General features: G+C 41.1%; 2 protein-coding genes across 2 annotated transcripts in view; one reads left to right on the top strand and one right to left on the bottom strand.

Annotated features, from left to right (window-relative positions):
- Window positions 1-15467, top strand: part of LOC125236940 — a 49687-nt gene that overhangs the window by 15324 nt on the left and 18896 nt on the right. The window contains 7 exon segments of the mRNA XM_048143859.1: window positions 8233-8339; window positions 8650-8708; window positions 8956-9111; window positions 11358-11476; window positions 11908-12018; window positions 15278-15302; window positions 15305-15426. Of these exon segments, the coding sequence (XP_047999816.1) occupies window positions 8233-8339; window positions 8650-8708; window positions 8956-9111; window positions 11358-11476; window positions 11908-12018; window positions 15278-15302; window positions 15305-15426 (699 nt within the window).
- On the bottom strand, window positions 334-3984 carry LOC125237104. The gene is made up of 3 exons (XM_048144065.1): window positions 2884-3984; window positions 1076-1196; window positions 334-463 (listed from the first exon to the last, which is right to left on the bottom strand). Exons 1-2 carry the CDS (start codon window positions 3859-3861, stop codon window positions 1125-1127), a joined length of 1050 nt encoding a protein of 349 aa, XP_048000022.1. The 5' UTR covers window positions 3862-3984; the 3' UTR covers window positions 334-463; window positions 1076-1124.

Here is a 15467-nt window from a genome sequence, read left to right as displayed (position 1 = left end):
GGAGCCTTTTCGCTGTGGTTCCCCGCGACGCGACGTCGGCCGGGTTCAACTCACCCCGGACATAGCGCCATGTCATTAGTCGCTTCGACTGTTGAATGTCTTGTACTCTATTACATTCAAATGTTTGGAGCAGGTGTGGCTTAGTGTTTAACCAACACAACGTTATCTTGCTATCGGACCATGCATTTATGCTGTCAATATCAAGTTCATCTTCATAGGCCGCTGCGGCGTGATTCAGCAATTTATAAACCATATGAGCCGCGTTTAGCTCATTCTTTGGAATGGTTTGCTTGGTCTTTTTCGACGCAACTCTAGTCTTAGCTATAATTAGTCGTACCATGACGTTTCCAGCGGCGTCTGCTGTCCGGAGGTATACGCACGCTCCGTAGCCCGTCTCAGACGCATCTCCAAAACCGTGGAGTGAATATGATACCGATCCCGGTAGCGCGACGCATCGAGAGATCTGTAAGTGAGACAAATGGTTTAAATCCTGAACCATTTCGTTCCATTGACTTTCTTGAACCTCCGTGAGGGGTTCATCCCACGTCATTCCATCTGAAAAAAGTGATTGCATAAACAGTTTGAATCTGTAGACGATGGGAGCACAGTATCCGCAAGGATCATATAATCGAGCGATAGTACTTAACACGCTTCGCTTGGTTATCGCTTGCCCTAGGGGTACGTTGATTTGATATGACATTGTGTCGTTTATCGGGTTCCATTGGATGCCTAATACCTTTATGAGGCTCTTATCTTCTGCGTCGAATTGATGAGGTATCTCACAATATTCCTGTGGTAGGTCCTGCAGTAACTCGCGACAGTTGGACGACCATTTTCTAAGTTCATACCCAGCACTGCTCATGAGATCTGTGAGCTCCGATTTTAGCTGCTGGGCCTCCGCAATTGACTCTGCTCCCGCCAGTACGTCATCAACATATACCTGCCGTCGCACGACGTCTGCAGCTGGGGAGCCTGGATGCTGAGCTTGCCAATCATTGGCTAATTGTATTAGCGTCCTTATTGCGACAAAGGGGCTTGACCGTAGCCCGTAGGTATTAGTATTTAACTCATATACCTGTAGGTCCTGCGACGGATCCTCACGCCACAGGATCAGCTGATAGCGCCTATCGTCGGGGTGTATCCACGTCTGCCTGAACATCATGCGGATGTCGGCCGTGAAGACAAACTGGTGTCGTCTGAAATTCAACAATATCTTGGTAATATCATTCTGGAGCGGCTTTCCTGAGTGAAGACACTGATTTACAGATATTCCATTGCTACTTTGAGATGCCCCATTGAATACCACTCTGAGCTTATCAGAATCCCTCTTAAAAATACCATGATGTGGAATTATAAAGTGTTCTGAATCAAATTGATAGTTTGATTTCGACATATGTCCTAATGACTCATATTCTCGCATGAAATCCCTGTATTTCTCAGCAAAGACTGGATTCTTGGCTAGCTTCGCCTCTAATGAATAAAACCTGCGTGCGGCAATGGCCCTCGACTCACCGAGTGCGGGTCTGTCTGTCAATAAGGGCAGCCGTACCATGTATTTGCCGTCAGGCATACGTGTAGTATTGGAGGTATACAACCTTTCACATTCGACATGCTCCGGATGCTCCACCGGATCCTCTGGAGGCTGCTCGACCTTCCAGAACTTCTCAAGTACCTCCTCGAGGCGTGTCGCATGGACTCCATAGTCCTCGACGGACGTCCCTCTCAGCTGCTTCGTTGAGATGTCAGCGGGATGCTTCCACAAAGCACCCATCAGTACATGGCCAAAGCACGTTCCATAGGCCTCCACACCTGGAATGTTAGTGAGAATCTTTGAGCCTGTATATATGTAATTGAGTATATCCAGTCCAAAAATGATATCTACATCTTGAGATACATCAAACTTTGGGTCTGCCAACTTGAGCTGCGTCGCATCTAAGTGACCCTTGAGGTATGCATTTACATATGGAATATTCCCAGTAACTGTATACATAACTGTAGCTATAACGCTAATTATCGGAACTATTTTTCCTACCGGCCTGAATACTACCTTTGCTATTGTCCCGGGGACATTGACCTTTTGATCACCGATTCCAAATATATTAGTACCATTAAACTGTTGGTGCAAACCTACTTCATCTGCAAATGATTTCTTTACTATGGAGCAAGCCGCGCCGGTATCCAGCAAAGATCTAGCCTTAACGTAAGTACCATTACCTGATCTAACAAGAACAATGGCTGTAGGACTGACACGGATGGATGGCGTCATCCACCGTGCCTCTGGTTCACCAACAGTGAGATCATTTCATTGCCGGGGCTCAGGGCTGCGTCGAGTGCCAAAGCGCAAGGAGTGGAAGGTCTCCTGCGCCTGGCGGGCCCTCGCTCCAACCGGCAGGCGTGGAACGTGACCAGCAGCCACCAAAAGAGGTGTCTGGTTTGATAGGGAGGAGTCCTAGCTTCCTCCACACCCCACGGTAGTGGTGAGCATGATTGTGATGAGTGGGCCTGCTGCGGCCCTCTCTCCTGTGGCGGGGCCGGTCGAGGTGGTGACCGCCGCTGCGGTGGTGATCGCCTCCACGAGGCTGAGTGAGCCGGTGGCTGATCTTGCACTCGGTGCACAGCCTTTGCAGCTGCTGGTTCCTCAACCGACATGCCTGCCACAGCCGAGCATAACAACGAATTATGCACTGATGATTGGCATGCCGCGCACCAATTGCGCGACATACATTCTCTAGCATAATGAGCACGGAGACATTTGAAGCAGGCCCCTGTATCTCTAGCCCAGGTTCTGCGCTTCGAGGGTGGCAGTCCCAGGAAAGCGGGGCATTTGTACAGGGTGTGAGCACTGCTCGAGCAATAAGAGCAAGTTGCAAATGAACGATTCACCTGATCATTGGGTTCCGGTTGTGCTGCCAGGACCCGGGGGGCTGCCAGGTGGTGAGCCGGCGCTGCGCCGCCTCGACCTCTAGCAGTAGGTGACCGGCGTGCCGCAGGAGTTCGTTCCACTGCTGCAGGGGAGATCGCCTGCTGCACCCGGCATTGTTCATCTAGTAGCGACACTAGCTGGGTAAGGGTCGGTAGCACTTGCGGATCTGTCCCGTGCCGCTCCTCAAAGAGCGTCTTTACGCGCAGGGGCAACTTCTGTAAAATTAAATGCAGTAATAAATACGACCATTCATCGACAGGTTGCTTCAGTTTCCTAAGCGCCTGGATGGCCTCTCTGAGAGGATCATAAAACTGGGTTCTTAAATTGACATTGGGGCCTCCCACGTTGGGCAGGTTTAGGATCTGTCCTATAAAGGTGTCTACCAGCTGCCTGCTGTTGTGATACCTTTGCTTTAGGAGGTCCAGGGCAACTGTATAGTTGTCGCCATCCATAGGCAAATGTTGAACAATCGATAGTGCCTCACTATTTAACGACGTCCTTAAATAATAGTGTTTTTCCGCGTCGGAAAGCGGTCCCGCATCAACAAGGGACATAAATAAGTCATAGAATGACAGCCATTCAGCTAGGCAGCCTGAAAATGTAGGCAATTGAACTAACGGAAGTTTGACCTTACCTTGATGTTTTGAGGTTGAGGGCCTCCCGGACTCCTCTTCCTCTGATGCCTCATCCAATTGAATGAGGAGTCGATTTACCTCGCTAAATTGCTGCTGGTACAGTAGTCTTTCCTCCTCTGCAAGTTCCGAATCACTCGCCACCAATGACTCGTATGCCGAAACATACGTTTTGTAGGCTTCTCGGAAATGCCTCCTTGCTACGGTCGCGGCGATCGTGCCTGGTCGTACCACAATTGTGCCAGCATAATCCGTTAACATTAAATAACGCGTCTTTAATTGAACCTTTGCGGCTTTTAGCGACATGTTTGCTATGAACACAAATATCTCACAGTAAAGTTAACTCTAAATTGTAACACTTGTTTTCTATATTATAATAGCGATTAACAATATCGATCCGGCAAGTAAATGAATTTGACGTTTAATATGTCAACAAGTTGAAGTTTGACGTAACTTAGAGTCTATACACTATGGCCGATTCTGACAGCTGACAGTTGTTCGATGTGAAGTTAGTCACTCAATGTTACCAACTTGGCAACTTAACCGGTAATCTGTTCAATGAAATTGGCACAACACTAATAACCTAAAAACCCATGCGGTTTTGATTTTCACTTCGTTATTTAGCGTCCAACGCACGGAATTTAACACTAAATGCTGGAATGACGCGAATCCTCGATTCTGCTGATTGTAGACCGCTTCGGTCCTGAATCTTGTCCCAATTCGAGGGTTATCTTCCAATATCGTGCTGATAACGATCGTTCCCCTTATGGGTTACACCAAAATGTACGCTACACGGCCAGGTCCTGGACCCGCCGGTCTGGTACACCGAAGAAATGGTGCTCGTAGCCGTCGACGCGTCGTCTCCGGCCCCTCACACCTAGGCTGGACCACCACGCTCTTTTAAGGTCCAGAGCGAGGACCGGCGCCGTCCCCGAAGCTACCTCGGCCAGGGGATGGTATCTGGGCGTTGAATCAAACCACTGGGCTCAACTAACACTTATTTTAATGCAACGAGTTACACCTTAGACACTATTTTAACGCGCGTCGCGATACAAAAACAGCAAACTTATACAAATCGTTCTCAACGCATTTTTACCGTGCTTGTTCTTACAAGCTCACAGGTCAACTCCAAACTTCAACTCTCGCCGCGAGAGGCAGCACTCACTCCTATATTAGCCAATACTGAATCACGACCAATGATGTCGCTCGATACTTCGTAGTTACAACTAGCCTCGCTAGATGGCGCGCGGAACGCCATTGCGCTTCGAATTGCATGAACACGTTGTATACGTTTTTTAAGTAAGTGGCCATTAGTTCCGAAACACACGATTACACATCTCAAAGACAATTATTTTTAGAAAAAATATGAAAAATAAGTTCGTCAGTTATGCTGTTTTTGTAAAATTTTGTTAGTTATGTTCTTTTTGTTAGAAAATAAAACAAGTTTCTATAGAAATTATGTTTTGTATTCTATCATTTATCTTACTAAACTAGTGGATCTACTTTAATCTTCACATCCGCTGCTGTTGTCATCGTTATCTACCTCCAGAGACGACGATTCTTGACACGTATTATACAAAATTGATTGGTAGAATTGATGGCTCGATGGTTTGACCATAAACTGCATCAATTTTCTCAAGTCGCCTACTTTGTGAGGATTAAGGGGAAGTGAAGACTCATAAGCACGTTTTAAATTGAAGTTCTTGGGCATTTTCTTAATTTTTAAAAATTTCAATTGTAGGTGTAGGATTGAAATGCCTTCGATTGAAACCCGTAGCGACGTTCCTTTTTGACTACCACTAGCGCACAATAATATACCAAAATTGAAGCAATCTGAATCTGTGTCCGTGCCAGTTTTGTCCCACTTCTTATGTTAGAAATCGGGCGAACAACGCAATCGTACATCGGGAATTCGGCCTTAAAACTTACAGAATGTCTTATTTTCCTGCTTACGCAAGGCTAAACGCATCCATCACTCTTCTAAACATAGATAGTATAAGGTAAAGACAGGATGGCATTCATGTCGCGTGTCACGTACAGATTCGCATTGAAGATAATAGTTTTCCATTTAATTGACATCGTGTTGAACAATGAAGCTTGTAAACATTGGTTTCGACGAATAGCGGCGGCAAGATTTGCCATACTCAAGATTATTAGAAGTATTCTTCGATGATAGAGATGAAACTAGTGAAAAATGTTGCAGGGACCTTAGATTTGACTTTTAAGAAGGATCCGAAATCTGAATGATATGCTTTCAGCAACTACCATAGGCATAAACAATTGAAGCTGATACAAGTGTCCTGAGTCGACGCTGCATAGGGTGTACGTATGCACGCACGCCGAACGCTCCGCTCCGAGCGCCCACTCAGGCCTTACACGTAGTGTTTTGTGTGGAATGAAAAAGGGTAACGTTACATAAGTGGCGTTCTTGTGGAATGAGCCATTAGAGAACTGGACTTCAGGATAAAAAGCCGTCTTTGCCGCACCGTATGCGGATATGGGAACCTACTTTGCAAAAAGTCTGAAACATTAAGTTGCTCAAGACATCTTTCTCAATCTTGCCTAGATTCCATAGGTAGGTGATAGAATATGTATTTGGAACGTGTAAGTTGAGAATCAAGATTCGTTATACATTGATTCAATAATTTTACAATGTTATGAAATAAGGTCAATAGTATTTATTACAGGAATTCTATAACACTTAGTCACGACCACGAAGCCTCATTAACTTCTCTCAAAATATACCTAAAATACATTCATCCCACTGACGTCAGTCTTTAAGTATACATCCAATAATATTCATAACGACATTTAGAGCATATGTTTTTCCCGTAAATACAATATTATCAGTTGGTATTATAAATGAGGAAATGACAATGAATTGTTCTCTATTTCTTATTGGTTAGATCTATATTGTAAGTACTTATTTAATAATACACTATTTATCCTGTTTTGTTTTAGGTACCATCATGTATTTTAAAGCACCACACAAAACAAAACATTACTTCGACTTTTAAATTGAAAATCCTCTAAATCCTTAATCCTGAGATACATCAACGCTCAACCGAAATGCAAAACCGTCTGTCATCCCTGCATTTAGTTGACCCAGTTCGTGTTTGCTCGCAATTCGCTATCCATTGCCTAGTAAAACACCTGATCCGGTCCGGTGGAACTGTAACAAATCGCAAATACTAGTTGAGGTGGTTTTGTAGACCGATAATCCTTTGTTGTGGACTAAGAAACTTTTCATTGAGGTCATAGGATGAATGAACGCAATGTATCTAACGCTAAGGCTCTAAAGTCTTGTCAACCGATGACTTTTTAAGTTAATTTGATTGGTTTCTTATTGTTTCGTAATCTGTGATGAATACAATGACTCATGTTGCATCTTAAAGACCGTATCGTTAAGTATGAAGACAACTTTGAGTAGCCGTATTTATTTGCTATTATTTTTTTTTTCTTATAACAAGACATGGGCTTAATAAGGCACATAATAAGGTACACATTTTGTCCTAGAAACTCGACGTAAAGCATATGGTTTAGACAGTATTGACTTAATCCTCCCGAGTACCAATTACGATTCCGGACAAATGCTACTAGAAAATTCACAAAGTGCGTAAAAGACGATACGATTGTGAAAAAAAATTGTACGGTGCGAACCTCAACGACACATGATCCACAAAGCAGAATATCTGGACATAGTCTAGCCACTGTTATTTTAAAAATATAAAGTTCAGGATCTGTGTATGGCGGTCATTTAGAGAATGTGGCATGGTGCTTACTCTAACTCCGACTTTGATGTCGAATTTGACTATCATACACTGTTTATATCGATCTGGTTTAGGCACTGTTCAAACACCACGAATATCAATTAGACTTTGGCCTATGGCTAATTTTTTTATCTGTTTCTCTTATCCTGCTCTCGTCAAAAATTTACGGCAATCCGGAACGTTGCTCAAAAATGCGTTTTTTTAAATTATATAAATTCACCGCATTCATTCTGCAAGTACCCAATTGAAAAACCACGAAGAGGACTCTTAAAGAATATATTTTAGCAGCATATTAACCTTTGTTTGTTGAAATCGTACAAAGAGTCATTGAAATATTCTCAAATTAAGCCAGATAGGGGTTGTCCGAAATTTATTTGCTAGACCTTAATGAAAGTACCATAAAGTCCCTAAAATAAAAAAATATCAGACCTTCTTATATTAAATAGTGCTTACCAATACCTTCAGATCATACTCTCGGAACATAATAATACAAAATTATGCACATGTCAACATTTAGACGAGGTTTGTTTTGTCCTTATACTTAACGATACAGTCCTTAATGTAACCAGTAATTACGAACTATACGAAGAGATATTTGAGTAGATGACTTAATGTTAATTTGTATTTTATTACTTCAATCTGTTTAATATGAAAAAAATGTTCATGAATTTAGTATAGGAATGATTTTAAAACTCTTGTCGCGTCATTATAAAGCAACGTTTTGCAGTAGTAGCTAGAACATGTTTTTGTCTAATTCCGATTGCTTTCATGCCTCCTTGTCTCAATAGTCTTTACGGCTACTCAAAACAAAACCTAAAGATAATTTGATTATGTCACTCTTGATTGGTTTTCTTTCCTTCCTTTCTGTCCTTTGGTCAATTTTAACAAGATTTTTTATTGTCCACAGCGAACAGTCGATAAGCAGTGCGCGCGCCTCCGTCATGGTGTACGACGATGGCCTGAAGCGCTGGGTGCCATCCGGCAGCAGCTCTGGGCTGTCCAAGGTCCACATCTACCATCTACCATCACACCTTCAGGTTGTTGGGAGAAAGCACGACCAGGGTTGTTGTTCTATAGTTTGTTGATGGCTGAACGACCATGCAGCTCTGGGCTGTCCAAAGTCCACATCCAACACCTTCAAGGTTGTTGGGAGAAAACTGAACGACCATGAGGTTAGGTATCATAGTTCTACCGTTTGATGATGGCTTCAACCGGGAAATCTCGGGGCTGTTACAAGTCCAAACATTTTGTTATTGATTGAATGATGGTCTAAAGCGCTGGGTGCCATTCAGCAGCAGCTCTGGGCTGTCCAAAGTCAACATCTACCATCACACCCAGCAGAACACCTTAAGGGTTGTTGGGAGAAAGTTGAACGACCATGAGGTGAGTTATCATAAGTAAATCCATAGTCTGCTTTTTGTTTGATGAAGGCTTCTACCACTACAGCCAACACTACACAATATCTTCAGAGTTGTTGCGTCGATCATGAAAAATGACATGTTCGAAAGATTTGACCCCTAACTTTGTTTCTAGTTCCTCCTGATTTCTGAAGTGTCTTAGTAAATGTATCATTCCGACTATTTTCTACTGATACTACTGATAAGTAATGCAAACTTTTCCGTTCTTCCAGGTGGTAATAAACTGCGGCATCGTCCGCGGGCTCAAGTACAACCAGGCGACAGCGACGTTCCACCAATGGCGGGACGCGAGACACGTCTACGGTCTCAACTTTTCGTGTCGCGAGGACGCGGACAGTTTCGCGAGAGCCATGATGCATACACTTGAGGTACTTACACTTCTTTAAACCTATGTGTTCCTGGTAGATACTTTGAGGTACTGACATTTCTTTAAACCTATGTGTTCCTGGTAGATGCTTGAGGCTCTGACACTTCTTTAAACCTATGTGCTCCTGGTAGCTTTAGTCAAGCCAGAGTCACACCACAGGTTGAGATGAGACGCATCATGTCTCTGGATTTAACTTGTGTTTCCAGGATGCTTACAGTTTCGCGAAAGCCATGCATACACTTGAGGTACTAACACTTCTGAAAAGTTATGTGTTCCTGGTAGCTTCAGTCAAGTCAGTGACACCACTGACGAGACGCAAGACGCTTCATGTCTATGGATTTAACTTGATGATACATACACTTGAAGTAGGTACTTCTTGTTTCATTGGGTCAGGAACTCGGAAACATTTTAGCCTATAATCCTGATGAACGCTGCCATATTCTTTAGTACTTGACCCCAGTTGGGTAATCCAAGATCAAACAGACCTTTTAGGTTTTTGTCACTCCAGCTATATTTGGAACATCCGACCGTTCATTTTTCACGTGAAGGAAACATACACATTACTTGCGATTCTTTTCGGGTTCAAGCACTGGATCGGAACATATGTGGAAATATGAAAATTTTGACAGCGTTATTTTCATAAGATCACAATATCTGATTAAGAATTTGCATGAGAGTGCTGGGTCATGTCATGTGCTGTATGACTAAGTGTGCGACTCATTTGTTCAAAGGAGCGTTAGCGCTTTAAAAGGAGACGGTAATTCGAGATCTGGGGACCGATTTTTGAATATCGAACGCATGAATTCGCCGTTCGAAAATCGTAGCACGTTTTCCACAGACTTTCGAACGGCGAATTCATGCGTTCGAGATTCAAAAATCGGTCCCCTGGTGGTGGGATGAAATTTCTTGGTAACTCATTTGTCTATGATCTTTAACCAGATATTGAAACGATGTCAAGACGGCAATGTTATTTTTTTCTACTTGTCGACTGTAATCTGTAAATTAGGACACCACGGACTAAACTATAAGTGCTAACTTTTCAGTGTTGGATACTCTATGGCAGTTCCGACTCAATTATAATAAGCTCATTATAGTTGACTTTAGTTAACTGTAATAATTTCAAAAATAGAACTTCATACAATTTCTATACTAATTTGCGATACCTGGCAAATTTTCCTGCATCTGAAACACATTTTTTTTTATCTGTCGCGTTATCGGCCAATCAGAGACGGTTCTTACAAACAATTGGTTGCTAGGTAATTCGATGTTGATACAACGGTGAACGACTCTATTAACATTAATTTTAACTTGCATGAATGATGATATTTCCGTCCATTGATGATGAAGATGATGACTCGTAGAAAAAGTATTGTATACAATAGTGATATAATTAAGCTTTTCACTCTCGTATATACTATTAGGCCACTCAGCAAGCTTCGTGGCCTAAACATGGTACTCGACTGAAAAGCTTTGTATTATATCACGATTGTATAAAATACTATTTAAGTGAAACTTCTAATGCTACTTCCAACTGACAGCGTTTAACGCTCAGTGTTGCCAACTCGAATTTTGAAAAACAACATATTACGAAGTTACACTTCTTCCGCGCGGAACGACTCCACGCACTATTTTTTTTTTTGCTTAACCGATTAGAAATAAAAATAAAAAACAATCTAACTCTTTAAATCTTAGGTATTTTAACACTAAGTAAGTAGACTTAAGTAAGGTGCATTAGGGTAATTACGAATGACAGAAATGCTCGGGTAATTTCGAAAGGGGAATCTTGATATGATGGAAATAATGGTGATTTTTATGCGACTTCGAAATCAGACGACTTTTGGAATTACCCTAATGCACCTTAGTTAAACTTGTGATTATGAATAATCGAATTAACTCTCCAAATATTGGTCGGGTATTCTTCCTCTAGTTGTAATTAGAGTGTTGTAATTGTTATGACGTGCGCTATTAAATTATAGATTATAGAGCATCTTATAAAGAAAAAAAAAAGAATAACTAGATTTGTCTGCGGCTTCGCTCGCGTTAAATTCGAAAATTGCAGTGGGGGTTAGAAAGATACAAAAAGTAGCCTATGTCACTCTCCATCCTTTCAACTATCTCCATTTAAAAAATCAAGTCAATCCGTCGCTCTGTTTTGCCGTGAAAGACGGATAAACAAACAGACACGCTTTCCCGTTTATAATATTAGTATGGATACTTTGTAAACTGTATAATATTTTTTGTTTCTAGATCCTGGCAAACAAACCGACCGGCAACTCAGCGCCGCCACCGCCACAACCGCCTAATCCCCCCGTACCTTTTAATGGACACAACAACACACAACACTACGACGAAGATATGGGCTACAGGTAAACATTTTGATTATTATCGTATATAAGTGATGTACAATAACGGTATCTACTAGCTACCAAGAACAATAAATATACGTGATTACTTATGTATGTTTGCGTTTTTAATTCGTACGTCTGCCTTTCGTGGTAGCTTCCAATACGATGCCACGAAGTGTTGGAATAATATGCCACCACCTATTAAGAAGTGTAAGCAATTTTGAGTCTAATGTGACAGTTAGCTACTGAAAACATAAAAGATACGTTTGCGTTTTATATTCGTTCGCTTGCTTTTTAAGTGGCAGCTTGCGATACGCTACCACGAAGTGTTGGAATAGCATGCCACCACCTATTATGAAGTTTAAGCCACTTTTAAGGTTAAAATTGAAACCTCGGCAGGTTAGGTATATGTTTTTTATATCGTATGTTATTTGATATTTTTTTGCTTCTAGAACAATGACGCGAGAGGATGCCGCCATATTACAACAGCCAGCGTACCACGCCCCACAACACCAGCATCCTCAATACCACCCGCCAGCCAGTACCACGCGCCTCACCACGCGGTAATGCATAATTTTCTCTTAACGCTTTTCAATTCTCGGAACTGAAGATTTATTCTCCACAGCTATTATCACCTATCCAGGGTTTTAAGCCTCCGCCACACATAAAGCGTTTTGATAGCGTAGCGTTAGCGGAGCGCAATGATAGCGGTGCGCCGGACGAGCGCTGGCAATCCGCGCGCATTCCTCTCGCAATCCGCATTCGTTAGTTCCCGCCGGCGTCCGAAGGCGCTACGCCAGCGTTCGTCCGGCGCACCGGTATCATTGCGCTCCGCTAACGCTCCGCCTACGCTCTCAAAACGCGCATGTGTGGCCGAGCTTTTAGTTTACTAAAACATGATATATGTTAAGACAAAAGGAGACTATGTCAAGCGGCCGCTCTTCACACAATGTTACCAGGATTTAACTCATATCAACAGAAAATTCGGCTCTGTGCGCATCATCCGACATCTTTAAATACAACCACGACTTTTTCGCTCTTATTGGAAATATTTTACAAATTTCGCAACAAACTTATTTATAATGTACTAACTTTTGCCTGCGGCTTCGCTTCGTTAGAAAGAGACAAAAAGTAGCCTATGTCACTCTCCATCCCTTGAACTATCTCCACTTAAAAAAATCACGACAATTAGTCGCTCCGTTTTGCCGTGAAAGACGGACAAACAAACAGCCACACACACTTTCCTATTTATAATATTAGTATGGATACTCTATAAAGAAAATATTTGCATACAACAGTATCTCAACAACAATTTGTTCCCATGTGTTTGATTTCTTGTGTGTAAAAATAATATTTCCATAAAAATATTCAGGAAGGAAACCGGTTTATATACTTTATATGGTATGGTTGTTTAATCTTATACTTTTAAACGAGCAATTCTTGTATATTTATTTATTTATTTATTTATTTATTTATATATTTATTTATTTACACTGACGATCTCGGAAACCGCTCTAACGATTTCGCAGAAATTTGTTATGTGGGGGTTTTTGGGGGTGAAAAATCAGTCTAACTTATCCTTAGGTCCCGGAAAACGCGAATTTTCGAGTTTTCATGCGTTTTTCTTCGCGCGCCATCTCGTGTGCAGTAGTTGTACTGTTAAGACAGAATTCTTTCGGTCGATGTAAGTACTATTTATTGCAATCGCATAATATTTATCGCATAGTTGATAGAATTAGAATAATTAAAATTAAAATATTAAGCATGTATTACGTTGTGAATCTTTTATTATGAATTATGTTGTTGAAATGGAATTGAATTTTAAAATATAGCTATATTTAGTATAGGTATAATATAGTATTTTTATGTAAAATATTTTGCATGTCGTTTTGTGCGACTGAATACTGTACACCATCCTACATAATAACACCTGTGTATTCTAGAAATAAGTATTCTTGCAAATAAACGATTTATCTTATCTTATCTTATCTAACTTATCCTTAGGTCCCGGAAAACGCGAATTTTCGAGTTTTCATGCGTTTTTCTTCGCGCGCCATCTCGTGTGCAGTAGTTGTACTGTTAAGACAGAATTCTTTCGGTCGATGTAAGTACTATTTATTGCAAACACTAGATGGCGACACAGGTCAAGGCTAAAACGAATAGAAAATACACTATTTGAGTTTTTGTGGCGAAATGCGCGCCATCTCGTGTGGAGTAGTTGTGTTGTTAAGGCTGAGAATTCTTTCGCTCGATGTAGGTACTATTCATTTTTGAACTAGATGGCGACACATGTCAAGGATACGAAACAGAACCGAGCGAAGCTCGGTTGCCCAGATATTTGTTCATTATCCTCTTAAACCAGTTCTATATTACTATTATCCTAAATGATACTAATATATTAGTTAGTAGGCAAGACTATACTTAAAATCAAATATTCTATACCATGCACGAAATAAAGCATAAGAAGAAAGAACAGAACAGAAGAACAGGGACAGAAGTTATTTTTAAAATTTTAACTCCTATTTATCCATACTAATATAATAAATGGGAAAGTGTGTGTGTCTGTTTGTTTGTCCGTCTTTCACGGCAAAACGGAGCGACCAATTGACGTGATTTTTTTTGTGGAGAACTGGTTTTAAGTGGGGTGGAGTGGCTCCTACAGTTGAAGGGATGGAAAGTGACATAGGCTATTTTTTAACGCGAACGAAGCCGCGGGCAAAAGCTAGTATTTTATAAATCGGAAAGAAATATATAAATAAATAAAATAAAAATAAAATCACTTTATTTCAGACACAATAGGTCCATATAAAATATACAAAAACAATACATATAAAACTTACACTAAATAAATAAATATGGGGGACACCTTACACAGATCAACTTAGCCCCAAACTAAGCAAAGCTTGTACTACGTGTTAAGCGACGATATACCTACTTAAATAGATAAATACATACTTATATACATAGAAAACATCCATAACTCAGGAAGAAATATCTGTGCTCATCACCCAAATAAATGCCCTTACCGGGATTCGAACCCAGGACCGCGGTATATTAAAAATATATTATATGTATATCATAAAATGTCATATGCCACAATTTCGGTCATTTATTCATAAAACACAGATTATAAAACAAATACACCTTAAATTAAACACAAACACACACAAATCAGTCCTAAATGTCATATTAATTCCATATTAGCAACTCGTTCAAAATCGTTTTGACAGTTCTTTAAAAAAAGCTGATTTGACTATTAGGCCTATTATAACACATCGCCAACTGAAGGTTAATTACTAATTAGTTACAAAAAAATACAATTATTAGAAAACGGTAATCTATTTGTGTTCCATGTCATGCTAATTAACGTTTGTTTTTGCGAGTAATTAGTTTATTAGCTGTTAATTACATTTAAGTTTAAACACGTGGCACGATCGGGTTCAGTTCAGGATGATAAGTAGAACGGTGTGTGTCAGTTCGTGAAATGTTTATTCGTGTGAGTTTTGAGTGTAATTTTATTATTTACTCATTTCGTTATGTGTGTGGTTATTTAAAGTGATAGAGACCAAACATACTAAATAGATCATATTTTTAAAGTTCCATCCGTTTGTTTAGAAAAAAAAATACGTTTCTTAATTATCTGTAACATATAAACATAGTTACATCCAAAACAAATCTTCGATGGTCTCAACTCTCATGTCAATGAAATAGATTGCCGGTAAATCTTAGCCGTATAGAAACGACCATTCGGCTTTTTTTTTACTAAAAATGTGTAATAGAAAGAAAACTCATTTACTAAGAAAGTTTTATCTATATTTTTAGCACCAGCAACCGATCCCCGGCGCCGGCGCCCCCGCGCCGCCCCCGCACGCCGCGCCGGCGCACGCCACGCCGGCGCACGCGCACGCGCACACGCACACGCTGCCGCACCAGCCCTCGCAGCCTGCGCACACACACCATCGCACCTCCAGGTACAGTTATTATACTTCACTTGTGCCTAACGGTGACAAAA

This window comes from Leguminivora glycinivorella, chromosome 20 (assembly GCF_023078275.1).
Source record: "Leguminivora glycinivorella isolate SPB_JAAS2020 chromosome 20, LegGlyc_1.1, whole genome shotgun sequence".
NCBI classification, from domain to species: Eukaryota; Metazoa; Arthropoda; class Insecta; order Lepidoptera; family Tortricidae; genus Leguminivora; species Leguminivora glycinivorella.
Note: the sequence above shows the minus strand (reverse complement) of the source record. Positions and strands in the feature narration are given on the sequence as shown.